At 40.2% G+C, this 25,250-nt stretch overlaps 1 protein-coding gene across 9 annotated transcripts in view; it reads left to right on the top strand.

Moving 5' to 3' along the window:
* Nucleotides 1-25,250, top strand: part of lrba (LPS-responsive vesicle trafficking, beach and anchor containing) — a 266,996-nt gene that overhangs the window by 92,405 nt on the left and 149,341 nt on the right. For all 9 annotated transcript variants that reach the window (XM_061770952.1, XM_061770951.1, XM_061770956.1 and 6 more), the window contains 2 exons: nucleotides 10,853-10,917; nucleotides 12,342-12,450. In XM_061770952.1, coding sequence (XP_061626936.1) covers nucleotides 10,853-10,917; nucleotides 12,342-12,450 — 174 coding nt within the window. The remainder of the gene's footprint in view (nucleotides 1-10,852; nucleotides 10,918-12,341; nucleotides 12,451-25,250) is intronic.

Raw genomic sequence — 25,250 nt, 5'->3', positions numbered from 1 at the left:
TTCAGGAGGACTGCGTGGGAAACTGTATCAAAGGTCGCTGAGAGGTCGAGGAAAATGACAATACTGATCTGTCCGGCGTCTGCTGCGAGGAGGAGTTCTTGATGAGGGCAGTCTCTGTGCTGTGATCTTTTACAGTTTGCATGATTGCATTTAAACATTTTGGTGCAGTGATTCTGGAAAACACTTAACCAGCATGTAACTAATGTGTAATCTACCCATCAACCAAAACCCTGTCCACCATATACATTTGATTATTTTAAGTCAGTTATGGTTTCTAAGGTGAACAAACACCATTGCCCTTCTCTGTTATCGCATATGAAGCCTTCTTCAGCTCTTCCCTACGTACGTACAGTGTACCTCCATCCAAAACGTATTTGCCAGAACAGTTGGACTTACTCCCAATCTTTGTCACATTTACATCTGACTCGCTGTTTACTGTCTCCATTTTTTTAAACAATCGGATTAATAAACAATGCCCTGCACACGAGAGGAAGCGCTCTTCCCCCTCGGTCCAGCGCTGATATGAGAAATCATCTCATTGGTTACCAGACTGGTCGAGTGTGCGTGTGCAGAGGGCCATAAATCTCCCTAGTAGCTGCATTTGTGTCCTGTAGATCAGCCATTATTGTCCAGCCCTCTGTCAGCCCATCCATCCTTCAGCCATTTATCAGAAATGCATCCTGGACATGAGTGGGAAGGAAGGAAGTAATAGGGAAGGCAATGTAGCAGAGGGCTAGATTGCTCCATGTCCACCCTGTGAGTACTTGAGTTAGTTGTGCTGTGGGTGTTGTATGATTCATTAAAAACTTAGGATCATACTGGACTTGTTCATTGTCATGACGATACAGTGGAACCTCGATAGAACGGACTAATAGAAGTGTGTGTGTGTGTGTGTGTGTGTGTGTGTGTGGGGGGGGGGTCTTCCGATATAGCCAATTGTCCATTACATTGAAACACTTTTTTTTTTGAGGCCATATGCACCCATATTACTGTACAGTACAAACTTATTGTTTTGTAGTTTTTTTTGGTGGCCTAAAACACTCAGTACAGTACAAAGTTATTGTAAATGAACAGAAAAAAGGTGAGTCACTTTCGTGAGCCGCGAGTACTAGGTGTGCTTCCTAGTTCCAAATCCGTTGCCAAAGTCGAATGCCTTGATAAAAAAAATAACAATAAAAAAACTGTTACTGTACCAGAAATAGCATATTCCAGACTCCGAAGACTTACCTTGTATTCCTCAGAGTTAACGCTGCTGCCATGCTGCTCTCGCTCTGCCAGGGTTCCATGCACAATAGATTTTTAAATTTTTGTTGTTTAAAAATTAGTTTAAAATTTTCAATTTTAAACAACCCTCCGACCCAATTTCTTCAGCTGGGAACAAAAATCACAGTGGAACATTTCCCATTTCCTGTCAGCTTGCAGAACTCTTTGCCTAACAATGCAAATACAAACATGACGGCATATATGGTGCACATATATTCTCACATTATATATATAGTATAGCGTATTCACTATCGTAAGAGATGTAGCCATTGAACATGTTTGCAAAGCAGCGTTTTGAAAAGTAGTACAAATCTTGAATCAAAACAGGTTTCTTCGGTCTACGTGTTGTGCTGTTATTAATGTTGCTATACTTTGCACTTTTTCTTAACCAACTGGAAACAGTATATTGCCTGTTAAGGCAGTAATGTGTGTTTTTGAAATTTGTTCAAGTGCAATTTTTGTAATAAGAGCCCGAGTGTGTTATGTTTATATTTTTTATTTATCTAAGATTATTGTTCTACATGAAAATGCCAATGTGTAATATATTCTTCGAGGTAATTGTTCTTCAAAAGGATGTCCTTGCATTATTATGCTCTCATAACACTATATCAGTGGTATAAAAAAACATGAGCAATGGAAAACAAATGTTGTACAAACAGTATAAAAAATAGAGTAACAATAATGAAATCTTAGAAAGTATAATATAAGTAATAAATATCTGCAATATAGCGGGACAGTGAAGCAAGAACCGTGATATAGTTTAGTATTACTGTATCTGTATTTCGTGATATGTTGCAGGGACTCATTGTTCCAGGACTGTTTCCAGACATGAAACCATCTGTTATAGAATATAAAATATTAATGCAATGTTATATAATATATTAATCCATTATCCATTAGTATTTTTAAATGCAACATAATCGCATATTACATGAATGAAAAAATTCAATAAAAGAATAATAAACGTACAATATTAATGTTCCATAATATATACAAAATTATAAATGAAACTTAGACTATAATTCAAACACAAACTAAAATATTTATGTAATGTAAAATAATAGTATATAAAATAAATACATGAATGAATTAAAACAAATGCAACGTTAAATAGCAATATAATGCCCTCTTCAATAAAAAAAAAAAAAGAAAAAAACAACTTTCATAGTACCACACAAGTCCACACAAACTTATCCATAGACATAGCCAGTAAGGTTCGACTTACTTGCTGTGCCTGCACTTACTAGCATGTATTGTATCTTATGTCCATTTCCCTTTTAATTTTCTGAAAATGATCTAAATAACTATAAATAAGTAACAATTAGCAGTGACCAATGAGTCACATAATCCTCTAGTAATCCACTTAGGGGACATTATCATTTGTTCCCAGTGGCTCCAGTCAAAGTTAACCTGTTTAACAGATGGACACCTCTCTTGTCAGCCTATGGGGAGACAGACATTGACTTCCCCAAACACTTGGCTCCTCCTGACCCTTTCACCCTTTGACCTACAGGTTTGTGGCCAGAGAGAAGTTCACAGTCTCGCCACTAGACAACAGGACTACACAATCCATACCGTCTTCCTAAAACCGTTTGAAGTCTTTGAGACAGGATAACAAGAAAAACTAGAGGTGGCGGCTAGCGCAAGGAGCTAACTTAGCACTATGTCTTAACAAATACTAGATTCCAGTCACTGATGGTTCAAATCAAGTCCTTTGTTCACAGAAGGCTAATGTAGCATTCTACATCTTAGCTCTGTGTTCGTTATCAAACAGACCTACAGTCCGACCTAACAGATGGACTGAAATGCATAACACAGGTTACAAGTGATTCAAATCAAAGTTGTTTTTTTTTTGTTCACAAAAAGCTGATGTAGCAGTGAACCTATTTAGTGTATCCTCCTTATCAAACAGCATATACACCAGTCACAGATGATTCAAACTGGTCCTTAAAAGCTAATGGAGCAGTCTTTACTCAGTTCTTGTCAAACAGAACAAACAGATTGATTCAAATGCTCAACACAGGCCACAGATGATTGGAACCTCCCAGGAGAAACTGGTTGGTTGCAGCTAGGGGTGCACACCCTGAACTGGGACATGGGTGCTATAGCGCAGACCTCTGCCAAGGTTGGACAAGTTTTATTTGGAGTCATGATTCATGCCTGATTCACTGACCAATCTTAACTAAATGTCAATAACATTGAACAAAGGTTATATTTGGATAAATCGGTTGTTGGCAAACTAACCAAAGGCAATGGAAACCTTGCCTACCCTGATGGAGGTAAAAAAATAAAATAAAATACCAGAATGAATAATGTAAATTTTTTATGGCTTCTTACTTGCAAGTTTAAGTTGTTTCAAGTGGAACGCAGCCTCAGAATAGCAATAAATCAAGCTCAGCGGTCATATTTCCTTCGAGCAGGGCTTTGATGGATCAGTCGCAGACCGCGTTGCGCCAACTGCTCGGGGAGCCCGGCAGAGAGGTGAGAGAAGTGGCGAGGAATGCGGTGAATCCGGGGGACATCATTTTCCCTCTCCCTGTCAGAAGGCGCACCACGCTGCGCAGTCAAACGGCCGAGCAAAAAGTTCAACACCAGTGCGAGTCAGTGTTATTCTTCCCTCCTTCACCTCCACCCCCCGCACGGTGCCCCTTTACGGCCGTGCCACGCGGCGCTGCGTCCCCCTGCTGTCATTCTTCACTTCACAGGGTCACGTCGTGGAAAGGCACTTCTCCTGCGAGATGCAGAGAAAACACACTAACAGCAACTAGCACTTAATTCTGCCAGCTATTGAGGTGGAGGGGAGGAGTCCAGGTCAGGAGGGGGGGGGATTCCTGACAGGAAGGCAAGTCTCGAATCAGATGAGCGAACCATTAAAGGGGACATATAAGAATAGTTTTAATGACTCAAGAGTTTGATTTCTTCTGTGACCAAGCTTGTAAGGCGCTTATCTCTTCTGACTATACGCTAGCCTTGACGCAACATCCTAGCTCCGCTAGGTGGTCATTGAAACAAAATTTGCACTCGGTATTGGCCCAGCAGTAGATGTGGGGATGGTGTGCAGGGACTCATTTACCTGAGACCAGGCATGGGCCGGTATCAGATTCTGGCAATATGATGACCATGAGCAACAATATTGCTGTATCCATTTCATTTTGAAAAGCTTTTTTTTCATTGAAAGCGCTCTGTAGGTACATTAGTAAATGCAAAAAGAAAATGAGAGGCTTTCAAAATCAAATCAAAATCTAGTACTTCAGTAAATTCAGAAAATGAGTAACTACTTCTCTGCGCTTTAAGAAATAACCTCAGCATGGAGTTAAACTGATGTTAGCCATGCTGCCTCGATAGCGAGCCTAGTGTTTATTTCAGCAATTTTAGGCATGCTAACTATTGTAGCTGTTTGGAAATGTTCATTTCAAGACAGCGTTATATTAATATATTGCCGTTATCTAGAATTTGATGGGTGTCGCTTTCATAAATGTGATTCCATAATGGAAGTATTGCCTCCTATAGCAGGCACTCTTCATAAGCATATTTTGTATATCCTTCTCCTACCAAGCCGTGGTACCAAAAAAGCTTGTCACAGGCATGTTATTAAGACACTTGGAAACTGTTTTGATTAGAAAAAATGCATGTGTCCTTTGCCATTTTCTCAATAGACTACCTTGTTGATTTGTTTAGTTTTTTTGTACGGTCAATAAAGACGTTAACCTTAAAAAAATAAAATTACTTTGGATCCCCTTTGTTTTTATGACGCGTGGTGTGAACGGTCGGTCATGTACGCTTAAACGTGTTTCAGTTGACTGACTTTCCTCCAGCAAGCCCCCGTTAAGTGGTGTTTTCTTACTTGGTGGGTCGTCTGCGCTGAAGACCTTGGAATCTTTTCTTATGTCCCTCCCCTGCTGGTCCGCCAGCCGCCCTGCTGATAAAAAACGTGTTCAGGAGCCTACAGATAAGATCGGGCGCAAAGCCTCGTTAACGTCTCGGACGTGATTGATTGTTAAAAAAGGAGAGTTCAGTCTTGTCATTCCCCTGGTCCAGGGCCTCAAAAGTTGTCGCACCCTCGACGGCTATTACGTATTTTAGTGAGCGTTGGAGATCGTCCCTTTGAGCGGGTTTTGGAGCAAACACGAGGAAACAATTACCTCGAAACAAATGTTTCACCCTTGAACTTTGCCTCACACCTTTCGTCACTACTTTATTGGGACATTTACAGTTTAGTTTTTATAAATACAGTATTCCCTCGACACTGCGTGCTTCACGTTTTGCGGCTGCAGTGCTTTGCGGGTTTTATTTTAAATGCACGCTGACAATTTCTGTCATTTTGGGTGGGGCTATCCCATCACCGGGAATGGATGTCTAACAAATCAAATGTCTAAGATTTGTCCGAGGTTTGTTTTAAAAGCATGGAAGCCTAAAAGAAGTTAAGAATTATGAGTCACCTTGCCACTCAGGAAAAATGCTCTTTTTCTTCGAGGGAACACTGTAGCTAGTGTGAAAGTTATCCAAATAAAATTTCTGTGGACCTCAACCCGGTGTTGTGTTTTATAATTATTAGGCTGGAATTAAATCTTTATCTTTGCCATTGGAAATGAAAGATACGCAATATGCTAAATCTTATGTCTGTGAGGCAAGGCCTCATAATTTTGGGAAAAAGAAATCTTTGTCGTTAGCTACAAATAGTAAAGTCAGTTCATCATCACTTCATGTATCAGTAATATCATAAAGGTACGGTTTGTTACATACCTTAGTTTTAAGATCACAATTTGGTAAGCCAATAAGGCACATACAGTGAGGGAATAAAATGCAATACATAAAAATGCTTCTCTTTTGGGTGAACAGCATATATAAAATGAAAAGCAAAAAAACTGCAAACTACTAGCAGTAAATTCTCCAATAAACAAAAAATTCTCAAATAAACAAAATAAAATTATACAAATGTATGCAGGCAATAATACAATAATGTTAATATATTTTAAATATATCTTTATTCCTTGGTCCTTCGTTCCTTCTTCACTTCCATCCTTCATTCTTTTCTGCTTCCTCACTTCTTCCTCTTATTACAGTTTTCTTCCTTCCTTCCTTGCTTCTTACCTTCATTTTTTCCTCCAGTCATTCCCTTTTTCTTCCTTGCTTCCTTCCTTCCTTCATCCTTCTTTTCTACCTTAATTTTTTCCTTCGTTCATTCCCTTTTCCTTCCTTCTTTGCCTCCTTCCTTCATGCCTCATTTCTTTTGTGAATTAAATTTGGTATATACCTATTTTTGGCCCACCTTGTACAATATATGCGAGATTTTGTTGGTATAATGCAATTAGTCATATGAACCTCTGTGCTTTGTCTTTGCTGTTTTGGGGTTTTATATGCCATGTGATATCTGACATGTCATGTAAACAAAATTGGGCTTCCCCCTCGCCTTGCAAATAAACAAGTACTTGTGATTATGAGCGATGCCACCAACCATTACAAATGACTTATTTGTTGTTTTGGGAAAGCTGAGATGTTTTTTTTTTTTTTTTTTTTTTTTTCGTTTTTCATTTTATTTTTTTCTAGCCTGATTTTAAAAGCGGCTCTCGCTCTGGAGGTCTGCTTTTTCTCATCTGTGGTGGCGTTATATTTGGATGCTGATGATGGATAATCAGCTGTAATGACGGAAGTGCATGGCATGTGTGCTTAGACTCAATGCCGTGGCTGTGGAACACACAACAAGCCGAGCCCCATTCAGTTTTTGACCTAGCTTCCTCCTTGAGCTGCGATGCAACGTCGGTCAAATTTCCCTCCATCTTCCAATCAGGAGCAAGGGGGCAGCTCACGCTCTCAGCCCTATCATCTGTCGGCAGGTCGGGTTAAAGGTGAGAGTTCACAAATGGCTGCTTGTATCCTCTCATCAGGGGCGCTGGTGGTCATACTCTACCCCCGCCAAAGCCCCCTCCTATTGGGGCCATAAAAGCTGCGACACTGCTGGATGGCCAAAAATCCAATATTCCATCAGCAAGCGCTCTCTCCTCAAATCGGGGTCATCGCTTTTTTTAATTCCGCCAAAAGAATAGCCACCTTGTAGCCAGTAATAACGCCGTTAGTCTTGTGTCCACCAAATGCCGATGGCGTTCGTCAAAGCTAATTTCCGACCAGGAATGGACGGGCTAGTGAGCGGCCGCTTTATTGTGCTTTTTTTCCTGCTTGCTTACTTTCAGGTATTAGATGGTTGGATCAGTTGGATTCACTTCGTCGGTATTCAATTCTGGCTCAAATTTGGGTCTCGATGACTTCGGTTTGAAAATTCCTCACTCCTGATGCTGGATGGTCACAGTCTCATTTTTAGAAATATAATACATTTGTTAAGCGCTGTATGATCCATATCCGATATCGCGTTTTTCTAGGTGTTGAAGCCATTAGTCGACTAGTCCATGTGTAAACTTCACTACTCTGCATCAACGTTCAAAGCTTGAAATCGACTAATCGCGAAACACATTTTTGTCATCTCGTCTTCCAGTCGGCTAATTTAATGAGGACTTCCGACTCACCTTTGGACTGCAGTCGCTGAACTATAACACTATGGCGCAGCATTGTGACAATCTTCATACATTGCGTGGGTCCAAGGGTACGAAAATAAGATTGGTGGAGCATGCTGAAAAAAAAAAATCAATGACGTCATGGATTAATTGACTTCAAATCGACTTTCATCATTTCATAGTCGACTACAAAAATTGTTTACATTGCCTGAACATTTTCAATTTTGGTGTAAATGTAACATTTCAGTGGCGGTTTTCTGAATTGGAAAGAGACCATATTAAAGCTTCTCATTATGCTCTATGTCTCTGAGATTAGCAGCAAGCAGTACACAAAGTCCAATTTTCGATCCTTAAAATCATAGAGGAGTGATTTGAATTTGAATTGTCCACGCACGTAGATCATCTATTTAATACATAGGTTTATAAAACAGGGGCATTACCTATGCTGCTTATTTATTTTTGAAATTCTTAATGATAATAATACATTTTATTTAAAAAAAAATATCTCACCACATGATAACACATTTTTCAGCTCTCAAGTGGCAAATTCTGAAAAAAAATGCCAACTCACAAAAGATTTACTTGGTTGTGTAATTCAACACTCGATGGGTGAGCACGCATTCCAGGGACACCATTTATATACAAGGTATTAAAAAGTCACTTATCCATAGTATGTTCACTTTGAGGACACAAATCTCTGTTTGGGTGTTAACAGAAGGCAAAAAGGTATAGAAACATGCTGTAGGCCTGAATTCGAATGTATGTTATAAATTGTGATCGACTTGAATGCATTTTCCTGAACTGGACCGGTTTAACTTTGCTCTGTTTTTGCCGTGTTTTTTTAATTAAATTGGGCGTTTTGTTTAGGATAGACGCACGCGTGTGAACATCATCCATCACCATATTCCGATGATGGAATTACTTCACTTGGCGTGGTGTAAATCCAGCCTTAGTTTTGTACCAAAACGACTGCAGAGTATTTACAAGAAATCGCATAAGGAAATGTAACATTTGCTCCTCCAGAGATTCTATTTATGGCCGACTTCCTGTGGTGTTTATTTGAAATCCGCCTTGCGGACTGAGGGAGAGAGAGAGAGAGAGAACCCAGCTCGGTCTGGTCTGGAATACCCCCACGGCCACAGGCAAACTAACACTCATGTTTAATGTCCTTCAACTTTTACTTCCAAACTTCCAGCCCTAAAGGCTTCTTTTCTCGCTTGGGCCGCCGAATAGAGCTGAGCCAGCCTCCCTAGTGTGTCTCTTATTCCCTGTTGTGCCCTCTTTGTTTGGAACGTATGGTAAATACGGTCAATGCCAATAGGATCTTTCAGGACAAAAAGCAGTTCTGAGTTTGAGGTTAAGTGTGGCGGTGTTGTGTGCAAGAGTGACTGTGCGCAGGCCGTTTTCGCCGGATTGATTGGCACTGATGGCTTTAGCTTTAATGCTTTCCTCAAAAATCATCGCGTATACGAAAGGCGTTGGGGTTTATACGAGGAATTCTTGTAAATTGATCCTTCCTTCCGCCCCTGTCGCGTTGAGATCTTCGTCCCCGTGGGCTTCCTAAGTTTACTGAAGGGTCGCTCAGTCCGCATAAACACACAGTTTCCTCTGTCAGCCCACAACATGATGACAGCAAAGTTCTAAAAAGAAAGAAGTTGATGCTGGAATACATTTTTTCACTCCCAATCTTTCATGTGCTAGTTGCCTTCTAAAGCCATATTTCCACAAGTGACACAATTTCCTTGATCGGCTGAAGAGAAATTTAATGTTCCAGTAATTGTGTGTTTTATTTATTTCCAATATTTTTATTTTGTATTTTATATATATTTATTGTTTGTTTGTTTGTTTTGAAAATTCAGCCCCCAAAGCCAGTTTCACTCAGCCACATGAATTTTGGTAGGTATATTGGTAATATCATGAGTAGACCCAGAAAAAAAGCTTATGAACTCGCACCTGAAAAGACAGGAAGTCCCCCATTTTGCTTTGAATCTGGCATTTTTGGGTAGTTGTAGCCATTTTCAGGGGTCCCCAAAGTTGGACTTGTCCTATAAATTTTGTCTTATTAGTACCAACTTTGATACAAGACGGATGGGTGATGCTACATTGTGAAATATTTGAGTTTTTGCCATTGCGCGCTGGTTAACGCCGTGGCAGCAGACGAAGACTTGCCATAGAACAAGAAACTAATAATTCAACTCCACAAGATCAGAGCTTGACCAAATGCCTTGTGTGTGATGAAGAAAGATTCAAAAAAGAGAGAAACTGTTCTGAACTCCTGTTTCCATGCCTCATTCTTATTGAACAGGAGTTGAAAACTCAACTGAGATGAACTTTAGAAGCGAGTCTATACTGTGAACAGAATGACCTTAAATGTCCAATAAAATGACCTGTCAAAACATGGCTCATTTGTATTCAGTGATGTGGAATATGTACTGTAGCTGCTTTGAGGGGCATGTCGTGTTTTTCTTAAAGAGTAGTTTAGTCGTTAAGTCTTTCACATGAGGTTTTTCATGCATACTTCTTCAACTCCCGGGAGAGGAAGTGAGGGAAAAGGGGAGGGGGGAAAAAGCCAGCCGAGGTTCAGACAGGCCCCCGTAACATTGTTGCTTTATTATTCTTTTGACGCTTGCGTCGAAAGGTGTTGAAACGTTGGAACAGAACATGAGAGTCACGCCGACCACAGCGTCCCCCCTTTCCTCGTCGTCCCCCGATGGCGGGTCTCTGCGGTCGGGTTGTTTGGACTGACACCTCCAAAGCAAAACGCTGGTCAAAGAGAGGAGGAAATTTGTATATTTTTGAATGATAAATGCACTTTGAGCCTGGCTTTTTCACTCCTGACCATTAATTCTCACGCCTGTGCTGCCCAAAGCAGTCCCCCACTTCTATACCCATCGCAGCAGGAACGTTCAACCCATGAATGTTAAAGCATGTTACCATTTCCATCTCCTCGAATATTTGAACTTTTAATCAGTGGTTAATTTCGGCATACACCCTTTTTTTTTTTTTCATTTATTTTTTTTATTTTATTTTTTTAACCATCCAAATGAATAATGTTTGGGTAATTTTTTTTACTGTGCTTGCAGGAATGGCAGAACTCCATCCAGAAAAATGCTGGTCTGGCCTTTATTGAGCTGGTCAACGAAGGCAGGTAAGCAACAGCCACTTTTCAATGTCATCTCCCGTTGGATACAGTATTTGAGTAACTAACGTACAATTTGTACTGCAAATGAGTGTCAATTTCACTACTGGAGTCGTTCATAAGAACAGTAAAATGTTGAACACAATCCTTTACGTAATGCTAGTGGACCTTGTATTTGTTATTTACGCAACAATTTCCCCCGCAAAACTATTTGACAGAAATAATCTCCTCCAGGGTCAAAATGTTGCACTCATACAATCGTTATTAACTGTACAGGAAATTCTGAAGGTTTTACCACTTTTATCAGTCCTACAAGTTGGTGGTGTATGCACGGAAATACAAGGCGACATACACTATACATGGTTTATACACATGAATATGTGGATACGCAATTTATACACAGAAGTACATAGAGATACATGGTTTACACTTTTGAAATAGAACACTAATTTAAACAGTGGTGCCTTGAGGTAAGCGTTTAATTCATTCCATGACCACGCTGGTAACTCAAATCATCTTTCCCCATTAAATGGAAATGCCAATTATCCTTTCCGGCCTCCCCCCTAAAAAAATATTAAGAAAAATAGCACTCCGTATTGTTTTACTTTATCGAAACATAGACGACTAACATAATTAAATAGGATGTAAAGAATTGAACAGTTTGTGCATCATGATTTAGTGGTTCAATTCATTGTGCTACTCCTCCTGGGATGTCTGCCTTTGCCACCGGTAGGAAGTATAGTGTAGTCATACAGACAAACGAAGTCACCACTATTCTCAGTGGATTCACTAAGCTGCTGTGATATGTTTTTTTTTCGCAGAGCAGAGAGTACACTGTTAAAAAGTAGATTTCTTCTCTAAGGATATAAACTAGAATTATTTGTGAGTAGAAATGTGTTGTGTGTGTGCACGCATCACAGTGGTTATTGATAACAGTGTCAGGGCCAGAGAGGCTACCTCGGCCTCAGCGCCTCCGCTCCCCTGCTGCCCTGCGCTGAAACAGCAGGCTTGGGTTACAGTCAGACCCCCGCCCGCCTCCCTTAAACCCCAATGCAGTCCCTCCTCTCTGGCCCTTCGTCTGTTATTGTTCCACTTTGCACACCGCTGACCTTTCGGGGCCACGCAGTGAGTTTTTTTTCTTTTCTTGCCCATAACATGCGTGTTTGATTAGCAGAGATAAGCACCAATAGGGATGGACACTCTCCGCCCCTCCTGTCAGATGCATATCATTAACAAATCAATTAGCACCTGCACCCCGGGATGCCTGCGTCTCACTCTCAAGTGCAAATTAGATTTTCTGCCCATTTTGCGTGCTTATTTTCCCCACCATTTTGTGGTTATTACACGGCTCTGTCCAGTTCGCGACTTATAAGAAGCGGACAGGATAACAGAGTGGGGATATTCTAATTATGCAAATGTTCCTCTTCCTTCAGGCTGCTGAGTCACACCATGAAGGACCACCTGGTCCGCGTGGCAAACGAAGCCGAGTTCATCCTCAGCCGGCAGAGGGCTGAAGACATCCACAAACATGCAGATTTCGAGGTAAGATGCTGCGCTGGAGATCACGCAATACATGGGAATACATAGAGGTACATGCTTTACACATGGAGCTACATGGAGATACATTATACACCAAAAAACATGGCATATGGATAGAGAGATGTGGTTTAATACCCTCAGATAGATGGAGATACTGTACATGATTTATAAATGGAAATACATGGAAGATGCATGGAGATATCTTATTTATACATGGAGATACACATTTTATATATGGTTATAGGTTACGTGGTTCACACATGAAGATATGGTTTCTAAGTGGGGATACATGGTTAATACTAGAGTTCTGCAATATGGATAACATTTTACATCCCATCCATCCATCCGTTTTCTGAGCCGCTTCTCCTCACAAGGGTCGCGGGCCTGCTGGAGCCTATCCCAGCTATCATCGGGCAGGAGGCGGGGTACACCCTGAACTGTTTGCCAGCCAATTGCAGGGCACATACAAACAAACAACCATTCGCACTCACATTCACACCTACGGGCAATTTAGAGTGTCCAATTAATGCATGTTTTGGATATGTGGGAGAAAACCGGAGAACATGCAAACTCAAACACTGGCGGGGTCGGGAAATGAACCCCACTCCTCAGAACTGTGAGGCAGACGCTCTAACCAGTCGTCGTGCCGTGCCGTAATTTTGTTTCCATTTATTTATAAACCACATTTTGTATAGACCACACAAATAAATTAGTAAAAGACAAAAATAAAACAAATATCCAGTGGCCAAATAAATACCATTCAAAATATCTGGTAGTGTAACCACTTTTTAAGGAATGCAGTAAAGTCCAAGAATTGAAATAAATACAACATTCCTTCAAGTAACATTCATGTATGCCTACCATTTATTCAGAAGCGCATGAAAGAAAATTACAGGATTCACTCAGTAGCAGAACTATAAATCTAACAATGTAAGAGAGAGAGGATTATATTGTATGATAGACGTTATATCGTATCTACAACATACAGTATATCAGAATCAGAATCATCTTTATTTGCCAAGTATGTCCAACAACACACAAGGAATTTGTCTCCGGTAGTTGGAGCCGCTCGAGTACGACAACAGATAGTCAATTGACAGAGAACACTTTGGAGACAGAAAGACGTTGACAAAAAAAGAAACAGTCACTGAGCAGTAAAGGGTTGCTAGTTATCTGGTAATGCAGGTACATTATTTATTTATTTATTTATTTTTTGACAATTGTACAAAAAGATGCAGAGTCCTCTAGCACTTGGAGCAGTTCGAATGACTAATATTGCAATAGTCCGGTGCAATGACCATTGTGCAAAGGGCGCCGAGACTTCAAGGAGTGTATGCGGTTTAAAGTGTCGGGTAGCGCGATAATCTGGGACAATGTTGGTTGTGCAAATGTTGCAGATACTCCTCAATCAGTGTGCAAATGGAGCAGATGCTACTCTGGCATGAGTGGCCAGTATATGCAAATAGTGCAGCATTGCGAGACAACTACAGTGAGTGCACGAGTAATACATAATTGGCCCCACAGAAATGTGACAACAAACTCAAGACAAAAAATTGCTAGCATGTTGTAATGGAATTGTACGTCAGGTGTTTAAGAAGTTGATGGCAAGAGGGAAGAAGCTGTTGGAATGTTTGCTAGTTCTAGTTTGCATTGCTCTGTAGCGCCTACCTGAGGGAAGGAGCTGGAAGAGCTGGTGACCGGGGTACGGAGGGTCCGAGAGGATTTTGCACGCTCTTGTCTTAGTTCTGGCAGCGTGCAAGCCCTCAATGGTGGGTAGGGGGTACCGACAATCCTTTCAGCAGTTTTGATTGTCCGTTGCAGTCGGAGTTTGTCCTTTTTTGTAGCAGCACCAAACCAGACTGTGATGGAAGAACACAGGACTATCGTTATTGCACAGCTCTAGTTAATACCTAGAAATACATACATTACATACATTTCTATTTAGCAACACATGCTTTTAACATGTAAATATATGTAGCTACATGGTTTATACACGGAAATACATGGAAATAAATGGTTTACTCATCACCACTGTCTAGGTAAGAACAGTATTGTTACAAATCATGTTGGAATTCAAGATGGTCATTTCTGTTTCATAGGCTTGAGGTCACAGTTTATTTTTTAAATTGATGACAAAGCAAATATTTTTTTCTTGGCTTGGAGTAAAATGAAACTCTTTATGCGAGTTCACGAGAGGAACCCATGACTGCAATGTCCAGTCACGGAGTCAGGCCTGTCGTGTTGAAAGAACCACTTTATAGCTTTTTGCCGTACAAGAAAACCCAAGCCATGAAAAACAAGAACAATTTAGCATCTCTGAGGAGCTGACTCAGCGACTTCAGAAGTTGCCCGTTGACTCAGGTCTGTCCCTAACAAGCTTGCGGTACACTGGACACCATGCTCAGCACGTTGCTAAGCAAACATTGTGCTAATGTAGCATAACCGCCACACCCCTTCTGCTAAGCACAAACGTCGCCATTCACTGGGAACTCTTTCCTGACCTGTGGGCACCCTCGGTTGTGCCCTCCACCCTTCTTCAATCCCCACCCTCTGCTTTCTAGATCTGCTTGCAATCATTTCCTGTCCTGCATAGATCCTGTCCATTATACTCCCGCTGTTGGTGTATTTTGACAGGAGTATATCGTCCTCCCCTTCCTCGGGATCTGGCCCGGCATTAAAAGCTGCCGACAGACCCGAGAGGTTCTAGCCTGAAGGGTTGACTTTGTGTCTGCACCTCCACTCCTAAGCTGCAGGCCTCAGCACAACCCCCTATTTTAATGTAAATCTTGAACGTTATTTAAACGTTCCCAGTCACTTTCTCATACTTTCTTGTTTTATACTTTTTTTAATGCGCTTACTGGCACTTTTTTAAATCACTCTTAATGACCTGAAGTCGAAAGCAAAAAAACAAAACAAAACAAAAAAACACCCTGTGTCGAGGTTTCCATAAGCTGTATTTTTAGTGCCGTAAAAAAGTTTGGAGTGTGAATGAAAGGGTACAGCATTTAGAAAAATGTTTTTCCCTCAATTAGACGCCACACACCAATTAGTCACTGGGCGCACATAGGACTTTCTCCTCGTTAGGCTCGTAGGTGAGTAGGTAAGAGAAGAGGAATATACCCTGGACCGGTCGCCAGCCAATTGTATTGAAACATGTCTGTTAAAAAATACAAGTGCACAGTGAGTTTCGGAAAATGCCAGGAAATACCTGCACATTTATACATTGACATGCATGTTTTAGAAGTCGTTAAGTTTATTCATGGAGATACGTTTATTGACAAACATGTTTATACAGCCAACATGATAAACAATGACGGTTGCACTTTATAGTGTATCCATTGGTTCTTGTACAAAACTACTGTTGTCCGGTGTCCACAAGGGTTAGTTATGTTTTTCAATGAAGCGGCACTATCAGCTGCATGCACTGGTCGGATATAAATGACAAGTAATAGAAAGCTGTAACTTCTCTTTAATTGACAGTGTCTGTTGTTCATCGCCAAAACTCTCTTTTCACAATTGAATTCCCCCCTCCCTCCTAAATGTGGCTTGCTTCTCAGTGACCCCCAAGAGGAGGTGAGAGCCCCTGATAGGTCCTGCTCTGATATTGCTCTATTGATTTTTGCTTCGGTGCAATCTCTGTTTCAGCCTGATGGAGCCCACACTTTCATTTTGTGCTGCCACAATAAAAATAACAGGCCAATGAAACATGCCCCCCCACCCTCTTGCACCAGTGGTGGTGTTTTGAAATGTTTTTCCAACATCAGACTCACATTTTTTTATTGTTATTGTTTATCCAGAGAAAGAACAAAATTGATAAATTGATGGACTGACAGCAATCATTCTCAAGTTATGTTGGCAATTATGAATACTGTAAATTGTACCCAAATTTTGAAAGGAATCTAAACTTTTTCCATGTAAACTTGGATAAAACCTCTATAAAAGGGTTAGTGTTAGGATTTTTTGCTTTTTAAATACTATAGAGACCTACCTACCTACTTGTCTCTACGTCTCAGTTTGCTGTACAGTGGTGCCTTGAGATACCAGTGTAATTTGTTCCCTGACCATGAACGTAACTCAAAACTATCTAAAATCATCTTTCCCCATTGAAATGAATGAAACTGCAATTAATCCGAACGCTCCACCACATTTTTTAACTTTCTTCATTTGAAATATAGCACTCTATACTTGTAATAGTGTATCTTTTTAAATAAAAAACATACAGTAATGACGTAATTTTTGGTTCACTTCAGTGGACATTGTTCTGCTCCTTTGGGTGTGCGTGCCTTGGTCACTTGTGGGCACTATAATACAGACAAAGATATATGCCTGTGAGTATTGTTATATTATCTGTCTATATGTGTTGCTCTTCCGTTTGTGTTTAAATATCTGTCGCTTTAAAGGGTTGTAACTCTGCCACATAGATGCTATTCCGTAAAGGTTGAATCAATAGTAATTGTTGTCCTTGAAGGAATGTCCTTTCTTCTTGAGATTTGTAACTAGGTCCCAGTGTGAATACATTTGAAAACACTGCCCTTGAGTTTCCTAGGTACAACACATGCGCATCTTTCCTGAGATGATGACACGGTAATCCCAGTTCTTGCGCGGCCGTGCGCTAACACTGACAATGACAGAAATGGTGGATCGCAGTGTTCTTAACCTTGTCTCCTTTTTACTTGCTTTGCATACGCCGCCATTTTTGTATGTTTACATTTAAAATTGGCTTGATAATCCAAAGTATGACAACGGCAGTATATCACAATGCGAACCACTACACTCTGTGACTACAATCAGTCAGTCGGGAAAAAAAACCATTGATATTAAGAGACATATAGCATAGCATGACCTATGGTAGTTGGACACCTTAAGTGTGTTGTAGTAGCAAAATGCAATTACAGTGAACCCCCATTTCCAGGATTTTCAGCCATCGCTGGTGGGTCTGAACATATCCCCCACGATAGGCAAAATTCTACGATAGAGAGACCATATAGAAAACTCACAGTTTATAAACACATTTAGGCTTTTAAAGTATTCCTCAGCACCTGTTCTTGTTGTCAAGAAATGAGAGATTAGCGTATAACATCACTTTGAGGAAACAAAAAGACTCCCCCCTTACATCCATCCATCCATTTTCTGAGCCGCTTCTCCTCACTAGGGTCGTGGGCGTGCTGGAGCCTATCCCAGCTATCATCGGGCAGGAGGTGGGGTACACCCTGAACTGGTTGCCAGACAATTGCAGGGCACATACAAACAAACAACCATTCACACTCACATTCACACCTACGGGCAACTTAGAGTTGTCAATTAACCTACCATGCATGTTTCTGGGGTGTGGGAGGAAGTGAGTGCCCGGAGAAAACCCACGCAGGCACAGGGAGAACATGCAAACTCCACACAGGCGGGGCCGGGGATTGAACCCCGGTCCTCAGAACTGTGAGACAGACACTCTAACCAGTCGTCCACTGTGCCGCTAACTCCCTTACACAGTACTCTAAATATGAGCCGAAGCATATTCATTTGTCACTCCCAGTTGAAGTTGACTGTATAACTGACACATAAACCAAAAGATAAACTAGTAGATTTTAACACAAATATGTTCAATGCAAGCTTATAATTTTCTCATAATGAAAGTCCACCAGCGAAATGCCACACATGGGCTAACGGAAATTAGCATAGATGTTATGATCATTTTAAACTTACAGACTGCTACTTTAACACACATACAAACAGCATACAACAATACTCACAGCCATAGTGACCCTTCTCTTTCTCTACGTATTGCTTTGAATTACGCTGCATCTACAGCCAGTAAATCTCAACGGTGCCTGGCATGTTGCGACACAATGTTGTACAACTCTAAATTGAGTTGGTCTCAGTGTGTGAGGAGTGTGGATCTAGACCTACTCCATAATGTAAAGGGCCCTGAGACAACTTATGTTGTTATTTGGCGCAATATAAAAAAAATACAAAATTCTAATTGATTTAAATTACGGCTCGCCTGTATACTGTAAAAAAATAAATAAATAAACATTTAAAAAACGATAGCTTAAAAATCTGCAATCTAGTGGGAGGCTTGAAAGATGAACAGCTTTTTTTGACTTGTGTTCGTTGTCACATTTCTGTGGGGCCAATTATACATTATCTGCAACATTTGCACAATCAACATTGTCCCAGATTATCGCACTACTCGTCACTTTAAACCGCATACACTCCAAGAAGTCTCAGCGCCCTTTGCACAATGGTCATTGCACCGGACTATTGCAATATTAGTCATTCAAACTGCTCTAAGTGCTAAAGGACTCTGCATCTTTTTGCACAATTGTCAAAATTTTTTTTTTAAATGTACCGGCATTACCAGATAACTAGCAACCCTTTACTGCTCAGTGACTTTTATTTATTTTTTTTGTCAATGTCTTTGTCTCCAAAGTGTTCTCTGTCAATTGACTGTCTGTTGTCGTACTGGAGCGGCTCCAACTACCGGAGACAAATTCCTTGTGTGTTTTTTGGACATACTTCGCAAATAAACATGATTCTGATTCTAGTGTGGGTTCGCTGTAGTCAGAGTTCATCTCCACTGAATGTAGTCTAGTCTCTGTGACACGCTGAGTGGAACTCCACGGGACGGTACTGAGTCATCTTTGTACCAGGGAGTAAGTTATTATCACGGTCTTGAGGCAAACTAGAGATGAAGATAACTCGAAGTGGGGCTGGAGAGGTGGGGAAATCCAATTACCTTTAGGGTTCTTTATCTAATAGGATCCTTAATGTGAAGTGAATCAGCAGATCACAACACAACTAATGATAGACGACGATATCTCGCCGAGGAGCCGGAAAAAGAGAGGGCGTTCGAGAGATAGGAAAACAGAACGAGGGTAGGGGAGAGGGAGAAATCGAAGTCCCTCTTTTTATAGGGCTGTTCATTAGGGATGAAATGTGGTGCTCTCAGGGCCACAAGGGCAGATAAGAAGGGCCAGATAGGGAAGCATGAGCAAGACCCATGTCATTTCTATTCTTTCTCATCCCCTTTTTTTCTTCACTTTTTTTTTTTTTTTTTTTTTTTTTATATATACACCCTCGATTCATCCTCCCGCTGTTATATGGAGTAATTGAATTGGCACTTGGAGAGATGCAGTGAAAGCCAGACGATAGCAGGCTAATTAATGTTTGGTGTCATTGTCTTCCCTCTCCTGATCCGAGCCCTCCTGCTCCAAATTAATGACATTAACGTTGAACCGATGATTGTTGCAGTGTATTATTCCGGCGCTGCTATGCGATGGCCCCGAAGTATAAAATGAAAAAACAAAAATAAAAGTTGGTGAAGTGTCAATCAGTATTACCAAATCCGAAATACGTTTGGAAAAACTTAAATACAGAAATCCCAACTAAATTTCATTTTAAACCACTAATTTACAAAAGTAAAAACTAATTTGCAATATGTGAAATAACTTTATAAAATGTTTGGCATATTTGCAAAAAGTTGAAGTACCAAACCTGAAAAAAACAAAATGAGAAAACTCAAAACTAAGTTAGACTGTTTAGAAAAGTAAAAACAGATTTACAAACTGTGACACAAATTTACACATGAAACTCAATTTCTGAAATGTGACTCAGTTTTAAATAATTTTAAATGAGCAAAAACTTTCACCAATGTACATTTAGCAAAGCAATTTAAAATCTTGACAGTAAAATATAAACTTACATATTTGAAATGTGCAACACTTTCACCAAATCCAAGTCAAGTTTCAATTTTTGGAAAAAAACCAAAAAAAAACGTATACAACTCAAAACAAACAGTATTTTGCAAATCATAGAGCTACAACAGTACAAATAAATTCAGAAAATGTGAAACGTTCATCCATTCTCTGTACCGCTTCACAAACAAATTTACAAATTGTTAAACACTTCCCAAATCCAAAAGATATTTGGGAAAACAAAATTACAACAGTCAACTTGTAAAACACATTTACAAAATCTGAAACAAATTGAGATTGATGAAAGCTAACATCATTACGTTGTAAAACACAAATTTACAAATATGTAATTTTACCAAATCTGCAACAAATTTGAGCAAACAAAAATATAAAACTGCAATGTGATATTCCATTTACAAAACAAAACTTTTCAAATACAAAATAAACACATTTTGGAAAAGATTTTAAAATTCAAGATAATTACATTGTAAAACAGACATTTTCAAACTTGTGCAACATTTTGACCAAAGCCAAAACTGTTTTCCACATTGAATTTACAAAGTTTCACACTTTTCAAATAGTTTTTGTTTTTGTCATTTGGTTTTACTGAATGTAAATTTCTTTTGGAGGTGTAACATTAGTTATTTGTTTTCTCTTCGCAACCCTTTTGCTAGCTGCACGTGTCACATAAAGACAGCAGCCTCTTAAAGTGGGTCATCTCTGCGATCCAGCGTCTAACCTGCTCGGAATGGTTAGACCCTTTTATTCTAACACACTTGTTGTCGCAGCCGAAAGCCCGACTCCCAAAGGCTATTTACGCCGCCGTGTGACTGACAGCTGCGACCGACTGTGGACAAGTTGTCATGTCCTTGTACAGACTGTGACGCAGTACATCGTTATTGGAAAATCTCATGTTGAGATACCACAAAGCTAGTTTAGCAATGCCGAGTTTAGCGCAATATGCCTCTTTTTACTAAAAGCTGACTCTATACTGTCAAAATGTATATTTTACTGCGGCATGTTATGCCATCTCTTTTGTGCTGTACAAGCATTTTCCCAGAAGATTTGAGCAGAAGACCATTGGGGGAACACGACTGTCTCGGTCCTGCTATCTCGTCAGCTTAATGAAGTCTCCTGGTACTTCCTCTGCAGCTCCTTTCATTATGCGAGTCTGGCTAACCAGACCCCCTCACCAAAGACTTGCCCAGTTTAGTACAATCCCTTTGGTCGAGTGGAGTGCCGCATTATCATTGGTTTGTTATCCAGTTATTCAGTCTATAACTGAGGCACTCTCCGACACTCTTTGTTTGTGCTGGAGCGCAATTAACTGGGCCTAGATGATGGAAACACAACTTTGTAGCTAAAAAAATTGACAGATTAACAGTGCTTCAGAGTGCTGCATTTGTGTGTATGTCCGGCAGCGGCAGTTTCTGCTCTTTTTTAATTAATTTATATTTTTTTTGTTTTAAATATTTTTTTAAATGTGAGCAACCCAAGCAACGTGGGAAAAAAAACTGCAGAGTGGCGCTCTGACAATGAGGCAGTAAATGTCGATAAAAATCATCCATTTTCCGTACCGCTTATCCTCACCAAGCTTGCGGGTGTGCTGTAGCCTATCGCAGCTTACTTTGGGTGAGAGGCAGGGTACATGCTGAACTGGTCGCCAGTCACTCACAGGGCACAAATAGACAAACAAGTATTCACACGCACATTCATACCTATGGACAATTTAGTCTTTGATTAATGTGGGCGGAAATTAGAGTTACCTGGAGAAAACCCACGTAGGATTGACATGCAAACTCCACACAGGAAGTCCGGAGCGCGGATTTGAACCCCATGTGAGTGACCTGGAAAATAATTTGTCAAGTGTGTTCTTACTGCTCTTATAGTAGCAATGTGTCAAGATTTCCCAAAAAGGACAGTTTGTCAAAATGATGACTCTTGTTAGAATGGCCACTTAAACTCGAGTAGAATACACCAAAAATTTAGAAAATCTGATGAAGGGTTCCAGAGAAACTGAGTTTTTTGTGTCAGCAAAATTTGCCTTTTTGGGGAATGTTTTTGTGTGATACCACCTATGGAAAATCTGGTCAAAAAACACCTTCACATTAGAGTAAAACAATGTAACTTGATTATTTCCCAACATATCGCCTCAATCCTTTCATTTCGTCTGCTACTCAGGGAGCCCCTTCTCCGATTAGTGGACAAGTTTCAGTTAAAAATACATTATAAAGGTGGTAAAGGTGGACGACTGGTTAGAGCATCTGCCTCAGAGTTCTGAGGACCGGGGATTGCTTGTGTAGAGTTTCCATGTTCTCCCCGTGCCTGCGTGGGTTTTCTCTGGGCACTCCGGTTTCCTCCCACATCCCAAAAACATGCATGCTAGGTTAATTGACGACTCAAAATTGCCCGTAGGTGTGAATGTGAGTGTGAATGGTTGTTTGTTTGCATGTGCCCTGCGATTGTCTGGCAACCAGTTCAGGGTGTACCCCGCCTCCTGCCCGATGATAGCTGGGATAGGCTCCGGCTCGCCCGCGACCCTAGTGAGGAGAAGCGGCTCAGAAAATGGATGGATGGATGGATGGATGTATAAAGGTACATAAATGAAAATACTGCCACTAAGTTTATGCAGACCATTGCTGTGCCACAAACTGTGAATGCTGAGACAGTTGATGAACTTTTGGCTAATTTCACCTGTAAAATCTCAAATATCATAAATGCTGTTGCTCCTATTAAAACAAAGACAATCTTGAGGCGACGTAGAACACCGTGGAGGAGCACAATGATGGTAAAGACCTCTAACTCAAAGTGTAGGAAAGCAGAACACAAGTGGAGAAAAACTAAACTCCAAATTGACTATGACCTCTACAGACAGTCTTTGTAATTTTAACCAAGAGTTAGTCAGGACTAGACAGCAACACTTTTCTGAAATCTTCAGTAAGAACTTCAATACTACCCGCACTCTGTTCGCTGTGGTTGACAAGCTCACAACCCTCCCAATCAGATAGCTCCAGAACTTCTAACAGCAGATAAATGCACTGAATTTGCTTGTTTTAGTGAAAAACTACAATCCATCAGGTTAAATATTAGCACAAATCAGCAAAATGATAAAATGATACATCTGAAGCCACCCAGAAAAAACTCCATCATCATATCAGAATTTGATAGTTGACCAAAAAACTGTAGAGAAAACGGTTCAGCAGCTGAAACCATCAACGAGCTGTCTTGACTCAATACCATCTGACTTTTTCAAAGCTATTGCGAAGTCTGTGCTAGCTGATTTGCAGCAAATAATCAATTGCTCACTTCAGTCAGGCAAGTTTCCTAAAGCTCTTAAAGTAACTGCAATTAAGTCTCTGCTAAAAAAATAGAACACTGGACCCTTCCATGTTAGCAAGCTATAGACCCATCTCAAATCTCCCTTTCATAGCTGAGATTTTTGAGAAAGTTACTTTTAATCAACTCATCAATTTCTTGAACTTAAGTGGACTTTTTGACAAATTTCAATCAGATTTCCGAACTCATCACAGAACATAATCTGCTCTTATCAAAGTGCTAAACGATAAAATGTTGAATACTGACTCTGGAAAGGTGTCAATTCTGGTCTTGTTGGACCTCAGTGCGGCTTTTGATACAGTAGATCATAATATACTGCTGAACAGGTTGGAAACGTGGGTAGGACTAAATGGAACAGTCCTTAAAAGTTTCATGTCCTACCTGGAGGAAAGAAGGTATTTTGTAACCAACCGTTCAATCTCATCGAATGCCAATGACCTATGGGGTCCCTCAAGGGTCAGTTCTTGGACCCCTCCTCTTCAGCCTGTATATGCTACCCTCGGTTCAAATTCTTCAGAACTTTTGACTACTATAGCTATGTAGATGACACACAGTTATATCTACCAGTGTCTCCAGATGACTACAGTTCATTTGAGGTGTTGTGTCACTGTCTAAAACAGATAGATAACTGGATGAGCCAACATTTTCTTCAATTAAACCACAACAAAACTGACATAATTGTTTTTGGAAATAAAGAAAAGAGGATTGCTGTTAGTAAATACCTGGACTCACTCTCTTTAAAAACCAAAGACCAAGTCCGAAACCTTGGTGTTCTGAAAGAGTCCGACCTGACTTTCAACAGTCATATCAAATCAATTACTAAAACTGCTTTTGCCATCTGAAGAACATATCCAGAGTGAAGGCTTGCATGTGTCAAGCAGACCAGGAGAAGGTCATTCATGCTTTTATCTCAAGTGGACTTTACTATTGTAATGGTCTTCTGACTGGACTCCATAAAAAGATCATTAAACAGCTGCAGCTCATTCAGAATGCTGCACCTCGGGTTCTGACCAGAACAAAGAGGTCAGAGCATATTTACTCCAATTCTAAAGCCTTTACACTGGTTTCCAGTCAACTTTAGAATATATTTTAAAGTTCTGCTACTGGTCTATAAATCACTAAATGGTTTAGGTACTGAATACATGAATGAAATGCTAATGGAATGTAAACCCAGTAGGGCTCTGAGATCGACAGACTCGGGTCAAATAGTGGCGCGCAGAGTCCAAACCAAACATGGTGAAGCAGCCTTTAGCTATTATGCTGCACACAAATGGAATAAGTTGCCAACAGAAGTGACATCAGCCCCAAGTGTGCATGTTTTTAAGTCCAGGTTAAAAACACTTCTTTTTCCCCACATGCTTTTTAGAGCATTTCCACTTTTAAATGATATTCCTTGCACTGTATGCTGTTTTAATTGCATTTTATTCGTTTTTTTTCTCTTTATCAGCTGTTTTTCTTCTTCTTCTTTGTTTTTAAATGCTTTTAATCATGTAAAGCACATTGAGTTACCTTGTGTATGAAATGCACGATATAAATAAATTTGCTTTGCATAAGCCACCAATAGACTTGTACCAGCAGAAATTCCGAGAGCTTCTCCAAGTCAATGCATCAAAATTACTGTGATCTTTCAAACAGCCTCGCTTGCCCTAAAACCTCCACTGAAATAGCGCAAATTGAACATTATGCGAGAGCAGTGTGGGCCGTAGAATAGGTCATTTACTTTAGTAATCAATTGTTTTTGTGAATTTATTTATGGATAATTTTACGAGCCTTTGACTT

Source organism: Phyllopteryx taeniolatus, chromosome 4 (assembly GCF_024500385.1).
Source record: "Phyllopteryx taeniolatus isolate TA_2022b chromosome 4, UOR_Ptae_1.2, whole genome shotgun sequence".
NCBI lineage: Eukaryota > Metazoa > Chordata > Actinopteri > Syngnathiformes > Syngnathidae > Phyllopteryx > Phyllopteryx taeniolatus.
This window is presented reverse-complemented; position numbering and strand designations above follow the sequence as displayed.